At 32.9% G+C, this 17,469-nt stretch overlaps 1 protein-coding gene across 1 annotated transcript in view; it reads right to left on the reverse strand.

Annotated features, from left to right (window-relative positions):
• The window catches only part of LOC115877756 (hemocytin), a 60,933-nt gene that overhangs the window by 10,143 nt on the left and 33,321 nt on the right, over positions 1–17,469 (reverse strand). Inside the window, exons 32-59 of the mRNA XM_030894060.1 lie at positions 16,485–16,733; positions 16,187–16,291; positions 15,367–15,622; positions 14,883–15,168; positions 14,474–14,630; positions 14,199–14,376; positions 13,780–14,068; positions 13,461–13,564; positions 12,671–12,836; positions 12,441–12,617; positions 12,092–12,276; positions 11,803–11,949; positions 11,582–11,749; positions 11,034–11,310; positions 10,525–10,666; positions 10,143–10,348; positions 9,808–9,978; positions 9,647–9,742; positions 9,300–9,514; positions 6,685–6,822; positions 6,337–6,518; positions 2,638–2,874; positions 2,503–2,575; positions 2,356–2,449; positions 2,153–2,282; positions 1,925–2,086; positions 899–1,048; positions 668–843 (exon numbers count right to left, since the gene is read on the reverse strand). Coding sequence (XP_030749920.1) covers positions 668–843; positions 899–1,048; positions 1,925–2,086; positions 2,153–2,282; positions 2,356–2,449; positions 2,503–2,575; positions 2,638–2,874; positions 6,337–6,518; positions 6,685–6,822; positions 9,300–9,514; positions 9,647–9,742; positions 9,808–9,978; positions 10,143–10,348; positions 10,525–10,666; positions 11,034–11,310; positions 11,582–11,749; positions 11,803–11,949; positions 12,092–12,276; positions 12,441–12,617; positions 12,671–12,836; positions 13,461–13,564; positions 13,780–14,068; positions 14,199–14,376; positions 14,474–14,630; positions 14,883–15,168; positions 15,367–15,622; positions 16,187–16,291; positions 16,485–16,733 — 4,916 coding nt within the window. The remainder of the gene's footprint in view (positions 1–667; positions 844–898; positions 1,049–1,924; positions 2,087–2,152; positions 2,283–2,355; positions 2,450–2,502; positions 2,576–2,637; positions 2,875–6,336; positions 6,519–6,684; positions 6,823–9,299; positions 9,515–9,646; positions 9,743–9,807; positions 9,979–10,142; positions 10,349–10,524; positions 10,667–11,033; positions 11,311–11,581; positions 11,750–11,802; positions 11,950–12,091; positions 12,277–12,440; positions 12,618–12,670; positions 12,837–13,460; positions 13,565–13,779; positions 14,069–14,198; positions 14,377–14,473; positions 14,631–14,882; positions 15,169–15,366; positions 15,623–16,186; positions 16,292–16,484; positions 16,734–17,469) is intronic.

Genomic DNA, 17,469 nt, shown 5'->3' on the forward strand with positions numbered 1-17,469 from the left:
CTTCAAGTTCTTTGTTCCTACTACTCTAGTGGCGGAAATCTAACTGTTACGCTCAGTTGGCTCTGACTCGGTTGGCTAGATTTTACCACGCCCACTCGGGGCCCACTGAGCGAGTATATAAACGCTCAACTTGTAAATTGTACTTTAGTTTATAATCATCTGCTGATGATGCTAACATGGTTAGCGAAACGCGCGTCCAGTGTAAAAGTAAAAGTGTTTTGGTGTATTGTGGTGATTTAGTGTTTTTATTTTGCTACAAAATATTATTACAAATTTTAGAAATTAAATGAGAATTTCACTCGAACTTCCAATATTTGCTTTATTTCTGTCACATAAATGACATTGATTGACAAACAAAATCAGAAAAACCAGCCTTCTCGCGCTGGTTAGTTTGGTGACAGTTATAACCGAATTTTTCAGGAACCGTGTTCCGTAATAAGAAAACTTTCAGGAAACCGATAGAAACGGAACATAAAACCATAACCAAGGTAAGCAACGGAATACACCCCTATGATACACCTTTAGATTTCGAAATATGACGTTGTAGGGTTCAGCAATTTTTCTCTAATTTAATCATCTTTGTATATCTTCTAGTTTACGAGGTCCCCGTAGAGTGCATTCTTATATGGAACACCGTGTATATGACCAAAAAATATATATTTCTTACCCTCTCTCACAGATGGTTTCTTTGCCAGGACAGTACTGCGTATCACATTTCAGCGATGTTCCTTCACATTTACAAGTAGTACACTTATCTTTCTTCCATGTCTCTCCAGGATGGTGACCTTCAGCATCGCATACTTCACAGTCTTTTGGTAAAACACAGGTATCGTTAAGCAGTACCTAGAACATATTTTTTTATCCAATAAACTTATTTAGAATGAACATAAATAACTACTTTTCCTTCAGGACAGAAGCATCCTTCAATAACACCACTTTTTTTCGGAGTTGTGCTTGCTTTAGTCTTCTGGCTCTTGGCTTTGACGTCATCACAAGTAGCTTGTTTAGACGTGGCACAAGGTTCGTAGTGTTGATCAGACGGGCAGTTCTAAAATAAATCACACCTATAAGTTTAAAAATGGTTTGAAATTCAAAAGAAATTAAAAAAGACGAGCGAGATAAACAGAACATGGAAGCATAGATAAATGAAACAAGTTTAGATTGGAAAGTGCCCATAAGGCCAATGTAAACACTATTTGGCGCTATTGTAGCAACGGTCGCGACCCAAAGCTTTTGAAAATTTCAGAGCGGTTCGGCTTTTTCCGGAATTATATCGCCAAATATTATTTATTCAAATTTATTATTATTTTCTTTTAATTTTATAAATAAAATACAGTGTATTGCATACAAGAAACTTTATTTTATATAAGGACATTTATGAAATACCTATGAAACATTGGAAACCGACGTTATGCCACGATCCACGATGGTTTTTGCAGTTCACAGTTCACAGCACAGCTTTTTAAGTTTTTTAATGCCACTTTTCACAATTATCACGGGTTTGAGTAAATAAAACTTAAATTAAACTCACAAGATAGCAATAATTACTTTGAAAATGGACGCTTTAAACACTTTTCGGAATTTTTTCAATGAGAGCGGTTTAGATTTTGAAAGATTTTATAATTTTTGAAGATTCTGACTTTAACAAGGGATATGGACAAGAGAAAATTATTTCTGTTTTTGTTTGTGGTTGTTCTTAGCAACCGCTATAGCAGCGCCAGATCGCGCACAATGGTCGCGACCCAAAAATTTGACGGGCATTCCAATCTAAATTTATTTCCTTTATCTATGCAGGGAAGTAAAGATAGATGATGATGTGACACTCTCAACATTTTAAAAAGTCAGTAATGCCAATATTATATAAATGTGGTTCTAAATAAAAATGTTTTTCTTGTTTGTTGTTCAATAACTGATTATTGCTTACCTCTGCTGGGCAGTATTCGTTCCTCCAATTGACACAAAATCCTGCAGAAGCACAGTCTCTTGCGTAAGCTTCAATCGCAGAGCACGACAGCTCTGGATGGTTTCCACAAGTATCTTTCTTACACCAATCCAGGAAAAGAGATGGATCTTGTACGTTCAAACACTGAAAACAGAAATATTCAATTTAATGAACAGAGTTGTCTTCATTTGATGGATCTCCTTTATTTACTTGTCCAAACTTCACACCATCTAACAGCTGCATGCAAGGATCGTCACTTTGAGGAATTTCTGGACACTGTTCTTCGGGTTGGTTTCCGCATTGTTCTCGACTTTGACCACCCGGTAAATGTTCGTAAAGCCTTTAAAATAAACCATAATAACATGGTTAATATGATAATAATAGAAATAAAAGAAGAATTAATTTAATCATACCAGTTCAAGGTAAAGTCATTGATATCTTTCGGTTTACTACCATCCGGGTTTCTGATATCGTCAGAAGGGTTCTTGTTACAATCTCCACACAATCCTAACAAAAAATATATCTTACATATTGTATTTTGCTAAAATTAACATACCCACCTTCTAATTTTCCGCCATACTTGTGTGATGGCGCCTTAACAGACACTCCTAGCGAAGGATAGTAAACAGAAACCTACAAATTTTTGCATTTTCAGCTTACAAACTTAATTTTACTGTAAGGGACAAAAGTCTTACCTCCACTTGATCGTCTGTCAGTAATATCTTAAAATGTTTTGACCCTGTTTCACGTACTTTGGCCCAATCTTCTATTTCCTCAAAATCGTCAATTCGTTCACTGTCTACGATAAGTTTTAGTTTGTTTCTGAAATAGTCCACCAGGATGTGGACTTTGTGGCCTTTGTACAAGATGGTCACTTTACCCACACACATTTTGTCCGGTTTTGTTTTACAGGGGTGATTAGTTATTAGAACCTGTAAAAAAAAAATAATATTTTGTTAAACAAAAATTTAGTGATATAGTATCAGCCCATCATAGCAGATCCTTCTTACTGACTATTCCCTGATAAAAAAAAACCAAATAAGCAACTTGCAGTAAAGTTTTCTATTAACAGGCTATTTAAGTGGAGAAACAGTAAGAGGGTAGAGAAATCTATACTAATATATAAAATCCTTAAGTGACCGACTCACTGATTAATCACGATCCTGCTCAAACCACTCAACGTAAGAAGCTCAGTTTTGGCATACAGGTTGATTCTAGGGTGTAGAGATTCGATAAGAAGGGCTTTTTCCATAGACTTAAAATAAAATATAGACTACACTATTTACATCTCAACGCGGACAGACAATATTTTTTGTACACATGTTTACTTCTGGGTACAGTCGACCGAGCCTTCCTCATCCAGCCTATGTTGTCACGTCTTTAATATTATCAATATTTTTTTTCTTGTTATACACATATATTGAGATATTAATACTACAGTTTAATAAAGTAGGTTTTAATATTCCAGAGATGTATTAAATAGTCCTTATACTACTAAATTATAAGTCGGATACTGTTTAAAAAGGATAAGTTCTTTACAATATGACAACACCGATTAGAGGCGAGGGAGCCTATTCATTCATTTATTACCTTGTAGTACGTGTCGCACGTGTGCGGTAAAGCTTTGTTGCCGCTATCTCCCCGGCTGTATTAACGCATTTTCTTAGCTTGTAGTGCTTAAGTGTTTATTTTATTGACTTTTTCTGTTCAAGAACTATAAAATATGGTTCGCCAGTGCCAAATTTGCAAGAAATTTGACTTAAATAATCCATTTAAGTCTTGAAACGACTTTTGACCGGTAGGCAACTCTCAATTTACCCATTGGGAGTCAGTGGCGTTGTTGTAGAAAGGCGCTTATTTAGATAATATTTTAGTAAAATGTAAAATCTGAATTTTTTCTCTTACATTACATTATTTACTTACTTACATTGTAACAAAATCATAATTATAACCCTGTTAATTATTAATAATGTTTTTATTAAAAATATATTCCGGTTTATTCTAAAATTATCTTCAGAATCTAAAATAACATACAAGAATTTTAAAATGATATTACATTATGAAACAATATTTTTTAATATACCGGGTCGTCCCAAAAGTGGCTCACCCCTATAACTTTTTTATTTTTTCAGATAAATAAAAACAGATTTGTATGTTAGTAGGTATATGACATAAATTAGGATTTATTGACGTATTCAATTGTTTTTGGTCTCTTCCTGTTTCACCGAAATGATTACATCTTTTGATTTTTAAAGGCACCCTCGGTATATTGCTTCTTTATTCGATAAAAAATGATACTCTGAATAGAATGACATATCATATGTCAACTTTTGACATTGTCGCTTAAAAACAAATCCTGTTTTAAATTTCAATCCAGAGTGCCATGGTGTTGTTAAAAACACTAAGTTTTAATGAAGGAGCCTTGGAAAAATAGTTTTGATCGTCTAATGGGTTTCGTGTCTTGTCTAGGCCGGTTAAAGGATGTACAAATCGTATTTTTAATCATATATATGTCAATTTTTTCAAATGGAACAAGGGTTACTCATTAGCATATTTGGAAAAAGCATTTTTTTTATGAATATATTGATACCACACATTTGGTATTTCGAGTCAAATTGTCGTTATGAACCGCGTGTTACAATTACAATTAAACCATATGCGAGAATGTCAAAAGTTGACATATGATGTGTCATTCTATTCAGAGTGTCATTTTCTATCGAATAAAGTAGAAATATACCAAGGGTGTCGTTTAAAAATTAAAAGTTATAGTCATTTCCGGTGAAACAGGAAGTGACCAAAAACAATTGAATGCGTCAATCAATCCTAATTTATGTCATGTACTAACATACTAAATCTTGTTTTTATTTGAAAATATAAAAAATTATGGGGATGAGCCACTTTGGGACGCACCCGGTATAATAAAGACAGTACCGAGTTAAATAAATGTAGTTTTCATTTATCCACTTCCTATCACCTTCCTTGCTTTAATGGAACAGATTTATGTTTTCTCTAATTTACATAAGACATCACTTAACCAGAAAAAAATTACAACAATCATATTTTTTTTCTCTCCCTGTCGCCGATTCTATTATATCTGTGGAATAGATCCTGTTTTGATTAATATTAGGGGTTGTAAATGTTTGACTAAAATTAATAATTTATTATATTAATTTCAAAAATTACGTAATTTCGATTATAAAATTTCTTCTATAACGTGTATTTTATTATTTTTATCCTTTTTGGACTCTAAGACGTTTTTTTCTAAACTTTTATTTAAAAAACCTGTCCTAAATCTTAATAAAATATAAAAAAAAGTTTAAATACGATATATTTTTAATTTAATTATAGCTTCATTAAAATAAAAAAAAATACCCGGCTATGATACGGAGAGTTCAGGTGTACTTGAGAAACGAAAGACAGTGTTGTGTTTCTCGGCAGAGTCGTCAGGGAACGACCGTTACGACAGAGACAACCTATCTATCGCTCGTGTCGCACTCGTTATAACCTAAAACAATAACACAACAATAACAAGACAGTGTCTGACCGCATGTTCCAGCTATTTATGAATGAGATGCTCAGTCTATATTTTATTTTAAGTCTATGGATTTTTCGAAATTCCAGATCCAAGGGGGCGAAACCACCCCTCAAATATTACAATATTTTTTATTTAAAAAACGGTCAAGGTGCCGAAAAAACGCTTAAACACGTATATTTTATTTTGTTTTTTTACATATTTTAAGATTTTTTAAAAACGTATACAGGGTGTTGTAAACGTATATAAAAATCTGGTCATTGATTAATCACGATCCTACTTAAACCGCTTGACGTAAAAAGCTGATTCTTGGAAAACGGATTGACTTTAGGGTGTAGAGGTTCGATAAGAAGGGATTTTTCGAAACTCGAATTCTGAGGAGGTGAAACCACCCCTCAAATATTAGAATATATTTTTTTTAAAAACCGGTGAGTTTTTCCGAAAACTCTTAAACACGTATTATATTTTATTTTGTTGTTTTACATATTTTAAGATTTTTTAAAAATTTATACAGGGTGTTTCATAAAATATGACCATTGAGTAATCACGATTCGGCTTAAACTGCTTGATGTTTAAAGCTGATTTTTGGTTTGTATGTTAGTGGAAATTCTTGCTTTATCATCACCATTACAAATGATTAATTCGACGCGAACGAAGTCGCAAGTACACGCTAGTAACATATAAGAGAGTAGCAGAAATAGAGAAACAAAAATAGTAAGACTCATGTTATGGACCTGTAAATCGGGACTACAAAGAAATCAAGCGTAGATCCACTGTAATTTGTAATAACAGTTCAGTTAAAGGTTTTGAGTTAAAGGGTAAAAAAAAGAATGTGAAGTTGCAATTTGGTTAACAAACTCACCTGCCATTTGTGTGTTTCTTCGTCTCCAATCAGAGCATCTCTAGACATGACGTAGACACAATTCCCACTAACTGTAAAGTTACTTTCGTCATAAGTGACGTATTGCAAGTGAGGCAGAACATTGCATTCGCAATCTCTGCAACTAGATGGCTTAATGCAAGTGTCATCCTTCCTCACGTGTCCTATAAACCAGAATATGTAAAATTATAACTGTATGGTAATAATAATTATGATTTTTTACTATTATTTTAATATATACAGGGAGTAACGCAGAAGTCAATAATAGATTTTAGTAGAAATAAAGTATCTCTGAAACGTTTAGTAATATAATTATGAAAAACAATTTACCTGCTGGGCAATAACATCCCGGGAAACACATATTATTAATTTTGGGACAGACGTTGGGATCTGCAATAGATTTGCAAGTGGGTTCGCATTTTCTTTGGTAGCAGTCGTGATAAACCAGCGGTGCATCGCATGTAGCAGCTAAAAAGTTGGTATAATATAGTATCAACAGGGTGGTTCGAACTGTATTCCGGAAACTTTGGCAGCATATTCTGCAGATGATAAAAATAAGTAAAAAAGATCGTATAAATGTATGTCCTAAAATGCTTAGTTTCGGAGATACAGGGCGTAGAATTTTTATTTTTATTACGATTTTTTCCAAATTACTTCTGAAGTAACGTCAATATTTGGATAAAAATTGGTGTCTGGAAGTTTTTTGATATGAGAAATTTGATTTTGATGTCAATATGACTCCTACTTGTAGAGGGCGCCACCTACATAATTTTTCACTGGTTTGAAGAGTAATAACTTTTCGTCCGTACCTGTATAAAACTACTGAGTGAAAAAATATACATTTCCGTCATTTTTTTCGTAAAAAATGTCATTATCAAGATATTTAGAATGGAAATAATCAATACATCATTATTGACAAAAATAAACACGTCGAGTAGATAGTTATTTGACTGAAATAATAATTTTGGGAAATTTTTATTTTTTTCTAAACATAAATTTTTCTTATAATTTTTGAAATAATGATAAAACAGTTTCTGTTGAACTGTTGGCACAAAAACATTTAAAATTTATGATTTTAGTGTAATAACTATTTGGTCAACATGTTTAATTTATGTCAATGATGATAGGTATTGATAATTTCGATCCCAAATATCTCGAGAACCATTACTCGTAACGATTTTTACCAAGAGACATTTTGTACGTAAAAAGTCGCGGGGATATGTATTTTTTTACTCAGTAGTTTTATACAGGTAAGGACGAAAAGTTTGGTTTGGTTTGGATTACTCTTTAAAACAGTTAAAGCACATGTAGGTGGCGCCCTCAACAAATAGGAGTCACATTGACATCAAAATCAAATGTCAAAATACTACCAGGGCAAAAAAAAATATACCCAGGCACAAATTTTCATCCATATTTAATAATTTGGAAAGAATCGAAATAAAAATGAAACTTCTTCACCCTGTATCTCCGAAACTAAGCCACTTTAGGACATATTTTTATACAAACTTTTTTACTTATTTTCATCTTCAGAACATGCTGCCGAAATTTACGGAATACAGTTCGGACCACCCTGTATATTGGTAACTAGTTTGTAGTCATTTGTCGTAAGACTATTTTTTGTAAGTTTTTGGTAATATTGTTCCTAAAACAAGTATGTGAAATAAAAATAATAAACTCATTATTACAACATTAATAAATGATATTTTATTTAATAAAAAATGAGACTCAGTATACTCTGTTTTTTTTCTCAGGTAAGATTTCGGCAGACGATGACAGAAGAAAAGCAGATGACATCCCATACCAATCTATTTATTTTACTAAAAAAAGTTTCTAATAATTTTTAAGTTAACTATGGATGGGTTTAAATATAAATTCGTCATGCGTCGTCACTTGTTGTTTTTAACCAGTTTTATTGGTTTATTTCAAAAATGACAGATCGTATTTCAATTTTATTGGTTTGACGGAACGATGAACGACAAACGGACGCCAATGCGTATGAACTCGCCTTTAAATTTTTGACGTTTGTCAAAGTCTTGCCAAATTATAGGTTATAATTTTCTGACAACTTTTGTCAAATACCCTGCGTTTTGGAAGATGATGCATTTTGATTTGTGTTATTACGAGTGTTTTGTGTCTTTTGAAATCAAGTGGAGGAAAAATCGAGTAAAAATTAACTCTAGAACCCAGAGCACAGGTTTTGGTTAATAGTCGCTGCCCAGGCAGAAAGTCTTATACAGATACACCAATAAAGTTACTATCAATAAAGTTCGTATACCATCTCGTCGTAGATAAGTGCATCTCGAATATGGTAGAAGGACCATACTAAACACATACTAAAAACTGGAGTAGCTGTAAAATATCGACATCACACGATAGCTAAATAATGGATTTTAGTACTGCAGAAAAATAATGTCAAAAGGTACTAGTTTAAAAAAATTAAGATTAAAGTTAATTAATCAACCTGTGAAGTATAAAATTTGGTAAGTGTTATTATTAATAAAATAGTTTGTTTTATTTATGTTGTTTTATTTATTCCTGCGGAATGTTACAAATTTGTATTTGTACATAAGTTATATTGATAAAATATAATCATAAATGCGGGAAGTTTCATAAAGCTTGAAAGTAAGAAATAGTTCTTTTTTATATTTTTTGGTATGTGGTTCCACACCATGTTGGTATTTTTTGGTATTAACACATACCGTTTTTTATTAAATAAAATAACTCGATTACATTTTTTCAGTTTTATGCAGTTTTATTCACAATATTTTGAGGTTACTTGTCAGTCAAATTTTAAATACATATATTAATTTCCTGCTATGCGTTCCAGTTGTACCAACTTATTTCTTTGTAAAATAAAATAAACTACTTTGAAATTAAAATGACAGACACATCTATCCCTGTCAAGGATCTTCTCGTTGGACAGACTATAAAACAAAAAAGCTTACGGCAATCTTGCAGCACTCTCCAATCAGATAAATCCACAGATGAATCAGTCGAAAGACAATCGATTACAAAGGTCTGCATAGCGTTGCATCTGCATTCTTCGGCTGCAGTATGATTATCTGGAGACTTTTCCAGACAACTGCATGTCGTTTCCAGACATCTCGAAATAAAACCCTCTATATCGAGAACTTTCGCGCATTGGCCCAAAGGTTGTTCTCTGAAAATCGTAAAAATATAGCTTGTTACGTTTAAATATTAATGGTTTGTAAATTAAGTAATGTAAAATTACCTCTAAAGACAAGACCTTTTTAAAAATAACCCTGTATATCCAAGTCATCTATATACTTACTTGACCTTTGTACATATATCCCATGCTTGATTTTGAATATGTAAAGGACAAGCCTTGGCTTCGCACCATTCTGGTTGTTCTTTATCCAATATCCAACTAAAAAACATCATTACGTTTTAAGTCATAAAACAATTTTGTTTACTGATATAAAGAATGTGTACCTATCGCCAAATTCAGCAGTGGTTCTGGCCAACGTTCCATCAGGTTTTCGCTTGTCATCATCAGGATCATCGTTGAAATACCCGCACAGTCCGTCAACTTTGCCTTCCAGTTTGTGCACCACTCCAAACTTGACGTTTGCCAACTTGTTCCAGATTATCCAGAATCCAAATCTAGACAAAAAATATTATATAGCATATTGCAATGAATCTGAAATAATAATAATTGAATTTTAAAATATAAATACTTTAAAAATCGTTATTTGGCAGTTGTCTGTTGTTTTAATTCGAAGGTAAATTGAATTGTTCTGTCAATTTTTAAATGACGTTATTATTACCTATTTGAAATAAAAAGTACTGTGCTGCCGAGTTGCATGACAGAAAATCCTTTATCTGGACCTCCGATGTTCTTAATTTGCTCCATAGAATACTCGTATCCATCATATTGTATACTTAAATCTGATCGAATGATGACTTCGTGATCGTGATGTTTGATTATCAGATCTCTTGAGCAAATCTGGCTACAGTTCTTCTTCAGTGAAACCTAGCAAAAAAAAGATAACAACAGACTAAGTCAACATATTTTATTTTTGTAATAGATTTATTAAAATATCAAAACATCAACAAACATTGTGGTTACTATAAAAACCATAATGAAAAAGTGCAATATTCTAAAAACTGAAAACTATAAAAGAGTATAGAATTTCGGTGGTATCTTACCTCCCAATCTTCGTATTCTAAATCTCGACCAATGACATGGTTACAAATGTCGTACTTCAGTTCGGTGTTGTCAAATGTATTGAAAGTACGGCCAGTTATATTGCAGATCGCATCAGGTTGTGGTTGAGGATAGCAAGAGTAACTAATTAAAAGAAACCGACATATAAATACAAAATTGAGAGTTCATAGAGAATAATCTCGTAGCGCCCTATTTTATTAACATCTACGAACTCCGACCACCCGGCTGTTAAAATTAAAAAGCTAGTGACCTCTACGTAACTCATTCTGAATTAACTATTCTTGGTGTTTATTGAACTTTGAATTTAAAAAGGTGCCACAATTTTTGGCGCCCAACGTGGGACTGATTTATTGGATAATTATTCCAAAAAAACTCGTAAAAGGCAGGCAGAAAAATGCATGGTTCATTTAGAAATATGTAATAATTACTTTTATTCAAATATGCGATAATTATTTTGAGTAGTGTATTTCATTTACACAATTTTACTTACGTTGGACAAGTTTTTGTACCATAGTCATCAGAATAATCCAACACAGGTATGAAATTAGCTTGACATATGATAGGGGGACACTCCTCTACAGTGTGAATATAGTCAGTACGTGGTTTATTAAGAACACACTTGTACTGAGGACAAATAATTTCTTCTACAACTTCCGAAGGCTTGGGTTTGGGTAGAGTGTATTTTTTTTGAGTAGTCTTTACACTGGTTTTTGTTGGAGATTTTGCTCCGTAAGAATTTACCTGTTTTCTTTTGGTTTTTGTAAAAGCTGTAAAAAAGATGAAACCCTGTGTTAAAATAAAAAAAAAATGGTTAATATAAAAATTTTGATTTAAGAGATATTACGAAATGATCCATCAATTATTTAACAGAAGAAAAACAATAATAATATAGTTTTTCATCAATTTGGCACAGCTTATTTAGTACAAGCTGGTCATCTTTCCCCAATGCATGCTCGTTTCTTTTTAAAGATTTTGATTTTATTTTGATTACGTTAATTGACCTTTACAATAAAAATAAGTAAGATTAAATTCTTGTACCTTGACTGACTATCATGGGTGATAAATAAGCTTTGTGAGCTTCAGTTCTTGACATTTCTTGGACAACCTTTTTGTATCCAGGTTGGCATTCGACCACTGGACAAGTTTTCGGCTTTTTCGTGGTTGTTGTTGGTGCTCTAGTTGTAGGTTTCACAGTAGTAACAACGCCTGAAATAATATACAAATGACAATAAAATGTCTACCTAAAAAAAGGTACTTACAGTTCAACTCATCATCTGGACAGTCTTGAATGCCGTTACACCAGAGCGTCGAATTGATGCATATGTTACTTGTCCGACATAAAGTCGTACCTTCTGGGCACGGTTGACAAGTGCAATGGCAAGTACTGGTTACTGTACTTCTGAGTCCTGAAAATAACGACCTTTAATTATACTTTCGTACATACCGCTACGCCAAAATGTTTCATTAATAATATTATATTCTAATTACTATTTTTATATTTTCTATCATCTAGTAAATACATTATAATATATATCAAATTCAAATTACCTTCTTTGCAAGAGCCACACTCTTTTGGTGTACAATACGAGACTCCTCCCAATTTGCAGATACATTCTGAGCAATCTTCTTTCTCGAAAGCTGTTCCCACCTCGTAGGATATGTGGCCAACCATACAAGGACACTGGGTACGATTCACGCACTTCAAACCATCAAACCATAGATCAACAGCACACCTATACAAATTTGTATAGTAAAATAACCTAAATAATCACTATAGTCTAGATTGATAGTTGTTTCGTGTCTTTTTTTGAATGTTCTCTGTCGAAATCATATATTCTTCTCTCGCTGGGTTGTCTATACCTAAGAAGATACTTAAAGGAACACCCTGTATATTCACCTGCAGGCCTCCATTTCTAATGTCGAAGCTTTCACTCCAGGACAGTTGTTACAGGGTAACGAAGATTCAGTGGTAGTTGATGGTATTTCTAAAATAGGGTATGGTTTAAAACAGCCATGAAGTTCTACCCTCAACTGAATTTTATTCTTCCATTTTAAGGGAATCAGCTTTATATACCTTTAAACAAGTAACATTAGTATTCTGTCATAATATAGGTGGATATGATTCACCTGGCATTTATTGGTAAGGCAAAATTATTGACTTGGGGTGAGTTTTCATCGAAGTTCCCCGGGAATATTTTTTCTTTTTCAGTTTCATCGTCGAGAATAGGATTCCAGTCAAGTTCGTTATGAGAATATTTAACAGAATAAGCTGTTACCCAGCCATCACTTCCACCTGAAGTAATAAAATCATCAATAATAATGTAATAGTAATTAATAGACATAATAAAGGCACCATAAAATTTTTATGTATTTTAAAGTTTTATATAGTGTGTTCTAGTGGACCGATTGTGATGATTTTTTAAGCAATTTGTAGCTAAATTATTTGAATTTTTAGTATATCTTTCTAAATTAAAAATGAAAGTTGTCATCCGTCAATTATACGAGGGAAAACAAAATGTTGACATTTTGGTGAAAGTTTGAAACACCCTGTGGAATATGTTAACAAAGCAAGGAATTTAAAAATAATTTTATCATCTAGGTACGTCTTTTTTCGATAGTTTGTTTTTTGATTCATCACAATAGCTTTATTTTTATTGGAGATATTCGCTTTTGAATAAGACAGTAACATTTACAGCAATTTTAGCATTGATTTTGGGTCCTCATCAACACATAAAATAGTGTTTATTGTTTTTGTAATGTCACTATCATTAAAATTCATATTATTATTGTTTATTGACGGTTACTCTAGTGGAGATAGTTAACTAACCTCGCTAAAATTACCATCCATTATCATTCCCCAGCCGTCTTTGACACCGTTTTTTTTTCTATCGTAGGGTATTAGTAAATATATATTTACCTTTAGTAACAACACCAGTGATATCCCGTGGTTCTAAGAAATCAAACTGAACCCACTCTGTTGGTGAATCACTCAACGGTTGCCAGAAGTTCAAATTATTCAGTCTATAATAAAAAAAAATTCACATGTATATTAGTTTGAAGGAAATAAAGTATGTTCAACGAGAAAATACTTGACAGTGACAGTTGTTCTCTGTCTTTTTAGTTCTATAATTGTTATTATTGTCAAATATTGGATGTCGATGTCAAAATATTCCCCGTCTTGTAGAACAGACTTAGGTATATAATGTTTAATTTGAAAAAAAATCTGTTTATTTTACCTAATGTATTTTTTGCTGAATTGGCTGGACAATTCAGAACTAACTTTGATTTGTTGATTGACAAGTGACCCGTTGGACAACCCCATTTCATCATCACATAGCGATGGATGGTCAGGAGGTAAGGTTACAAAAACTTCAGAAACTGTGGTACTAATCAGTTCTGAGCATCCGATAATTTCAACTCGCAAAGAAATTCCGTTGTTCCATGTTTGGGGTTTGATTCGCACTATGGAAGCTTCAAAAGGTTTGTTGAATATTTGTTTTACTGGAGTATTACCATCAATTGATCCTACAAGAATAAAACGAATCAGTCAGAAAAAACTGTATACTTTTTAAATTTTTGTTTTTAAGAGTTTTTCTTTTGGGGAGACTTCCAAAAGTATCATCATAAAATATAGCTTTAAAAACAAAGTACTAACCTCGGAAAATTTGAGGTCTTGGTGGAGATTCCTCGTTCAAAACGTAGTAAAAATCGAAACCGTCAGGACTGTAAAGTACCATGTAACTTGTGACGTACTCATCGTACAGCGGACTTCCCTGTACTATAACTCCATAAACTGGTTCTTGTTGGCCTAGGTCTACTTCAAGATATTGTTCCTAAGCAGTTATAAATTAAAAAAAATAAATTAAATATTTTTTCTTTGAATAACTTATTTATTTTCAAAATAATCTAAATTTTGTTTATTGATATTACCTGATTAGTATATTGAGGTGCCCAACTTCCTCCAGATTTTTCTGTAATTTTGGTGTTCAATTTTCCATATTTAGGGGCAAATGACGCACTAAGAACACTACTAGCACTGAAAGCACTGTCTGGTAGTGGTTGGTCTCCTTGTATCAGATTAATATATCTAAAAAATGTATATTATTGAGTAACAGTAAATTTAAAGGAAAAAAAAAAGAATCAGGAAAGAGTATATCAGCAAAAAAATTATCTGACATTTGTCATTTTCAAGAATCGTTGGCAAAATTACAAATTTTATTCGACATTTGTCAAAGAGTCAAAGTAAAAAAAGTAGCCGTGGCAACATTGCGACGTACATTCGTACGTCAAATATTTTGATGACGTGCATGCCAAGTTATACTGATTCCCCTATGCATACCTATCCTCTGTACATAGTGGTGGAGGTGACACCGATGGTACCAAGTAACCTTGAGTGGTGGGTGGTTCTTTGTACAGTTCGGACACGACAACTTTCTCGAACCATGTTTCTGTGGTGGCAACATTTTGACAGTTGTCGTGACAGGAATAGAAGTTGTCTACGCATTGGCATTCCATACAGACGCCTTCGTAGACGATTTCTCCAGGTTTGACAGGTCTACCTTCGTTACTAATGCACATACAGTCCGCTTTTGAAACGCACGTGTTTTCATTTAACCAGAAATAACCTAAAATATCAGGATTAATAGTTGAAATACTATTAGAATAATATAAATAATATAATCCAAAGAACTGTAAATATATCATGGATTTTTTGATAAAATTCAAAACGCTTTCTAGGTCTACTTATTTCTCTGAGGTTAAATATCTATAATTTTATGAATTTATATTCATAAAATTATAGATATCAAATTCTCAACACTAACCTTCTTGACATTTAACCCTGTTGCTAGCAGAAACGCATCCTGCTTCACATTTAGTGCCTTCTTTGCACATGCCTTCTTCGCGAGTCACCGACAAGTAGTTTGCGCAGAGCCTGTCGCATCGTACTGCGCAGTTCTCTTTGATAGTACCGGGCGGACAGTTGCCGCATGTCGGTTTGATTTTGATGACGTTGTCCTCCCAATCGCAAGTCATCGATTCCGGATTGTAGAACATGTCAGGACCGCAAGTTTTCTCCACCTGGTATATAACAGGATATACAGGATGTTTCAAAAAACATGTACTATTTCTCGTGGGGAGATTCCTCACGTACAATCTTAGTTTTTTTTTACTTTTTTCTTAATTTTCTTCCAAGTTCTTTTACCGATTCAAATGAAATTTTGAGGGTAAAAGTTACTATAAGTGGGACATATTTGAATGCTAAACACGTGTCCACACATTCACCAGGGACGTGCAAATGAATTATTACTGGAATATTGTTCTAAAACATGTGCGCCACTGACTTTTTCTCTTGTTAGCAAAATTGTGTGTTTAATATGTCTCACTAGTAACCTTTACCATCAAAATTTCATTCGAATCGTTAAAAGCACTTGGAAGAAAATTATAATAGATTTAAAAAAATAAGGTTTTAACCCCCTGTCGCTACGAAACCAAGCAGAACATATGATGATATAAAAAATAAATCTTGTTTTTACTTGTTTTTGAAACACCCTATATATCAGATATATGTTAGTTTTTATCCCTATGGGTGTTTTTTACATAAAAACTATTTAATTATAATCAAAAATTAGTAAGTTTACTTACAAATTTTCCATGATCACATTGCAAGAATTTGCGACAATCTGTTGGATGCTCTTTATTTGGTGAATTAACATCACATTCCGAAGAAGAATTACAGGAACACAATACCTAGAAAATAAGTGCCTATGTTACAGTATGTTATATAATATTACATCCAGTATATGATACAGAGTGATTCTCTAACTTGGAGTAAATTCTGTAATGTAAAATATGACGACATCTCGAGATTTTTAAGATTTTTTAATTGGCAACCTTGTAATAGTGGCTCAAATAAAGTCATAGGAAAAGAAGTCTTGCTTACTCGTATTTTAAAATCGGGGCAAGGATTTTTCTTATCAGAAGATCGACAAATCAATCCATTTTCTAAACTGCATTCCACATCTAATTCTAGTTCTTTAGGATGACGTCCGTCGGTTGTCAAACATTCTATATCTGTCATCTCTTCTAATGTACACTTGCTGGAATTCTTCAATTGGTTCAAAATGATTGGGGTGGGGACAGGTTCTACGTCGTTTAGTTTCTTCTGTTTTCTACCCTTGACAACTTTTACCTGCAAAAATAAATATAATATAAAAAATATCAGAATGATGTTTTGAATCAATGTGCAGTAAAACTCTGGATCAGGGAAAAATAGACTGTACATTGGAGAAACAGTTCGATATTTATTGGGACTGAACAGTAGAACTCACTGCCAGGATTTCTTTAAAAATTTCAAAATACTGACTCTTCTTTCTTTATTCGTTTTTGAATCCGTTTGCTTAATCCGCAAGCACATATCTGCTATTCCCGAAAGGCCATCTCATAACTATCCACTCAGGAATGCGGAGCACGATCTTTATCTGCCAACCCCGAGCTCAGAACTAGTTAAAAGTTCAATACTGTACATTGCCAAAAAAATGTACAATCATCTGCCTTTGAATATCAAGTCGCTTTCATTCTTTCCCGCATTTCGCAAAGCTCTGAAATCATACTTACTGGAGAGAGCCCTATATGCGGTGAACGACTTAAGGGTCAAGTATTTAATATTTTATAACTCTTAAGATTGTATCTATTTACAATCTTCCTATTGTAAAACTTTATTGATACGCCTTTTTTCCTGTTCTGAAATAATTGTCCATGTCTATTTGTAATTTTGATGACATAATTTTTTTTTGAATTGTATGATTTGTATTGTGTATGTTTTATTATTTGTACGTTTTTTGTGCTTTTCTTTGTTGTGTAAATGCTTTGTCGATGAAGCTATTTTGGCTTTTTGCACAATAAAGCGTTATTTATTAATTTATTTA

This window comes from Sitophilus oryzae, unplaced genomic scaffold, assembly GCF_002938485.1.
Source record: "Sitophilus oryzae breed Bouriz unplaced genomic scaffold, Soryzae_2.0 scaffold_1498_pilon_pilon, whole genome shotgun sequence".
In the NCBI taxonomy this organism is placed as follows: Eukaryota; Metazoa; Arthropoda; class Insecta; order Coleoptera; family Curculionidae; genus Sitophilus; species Sitophilus oryzae.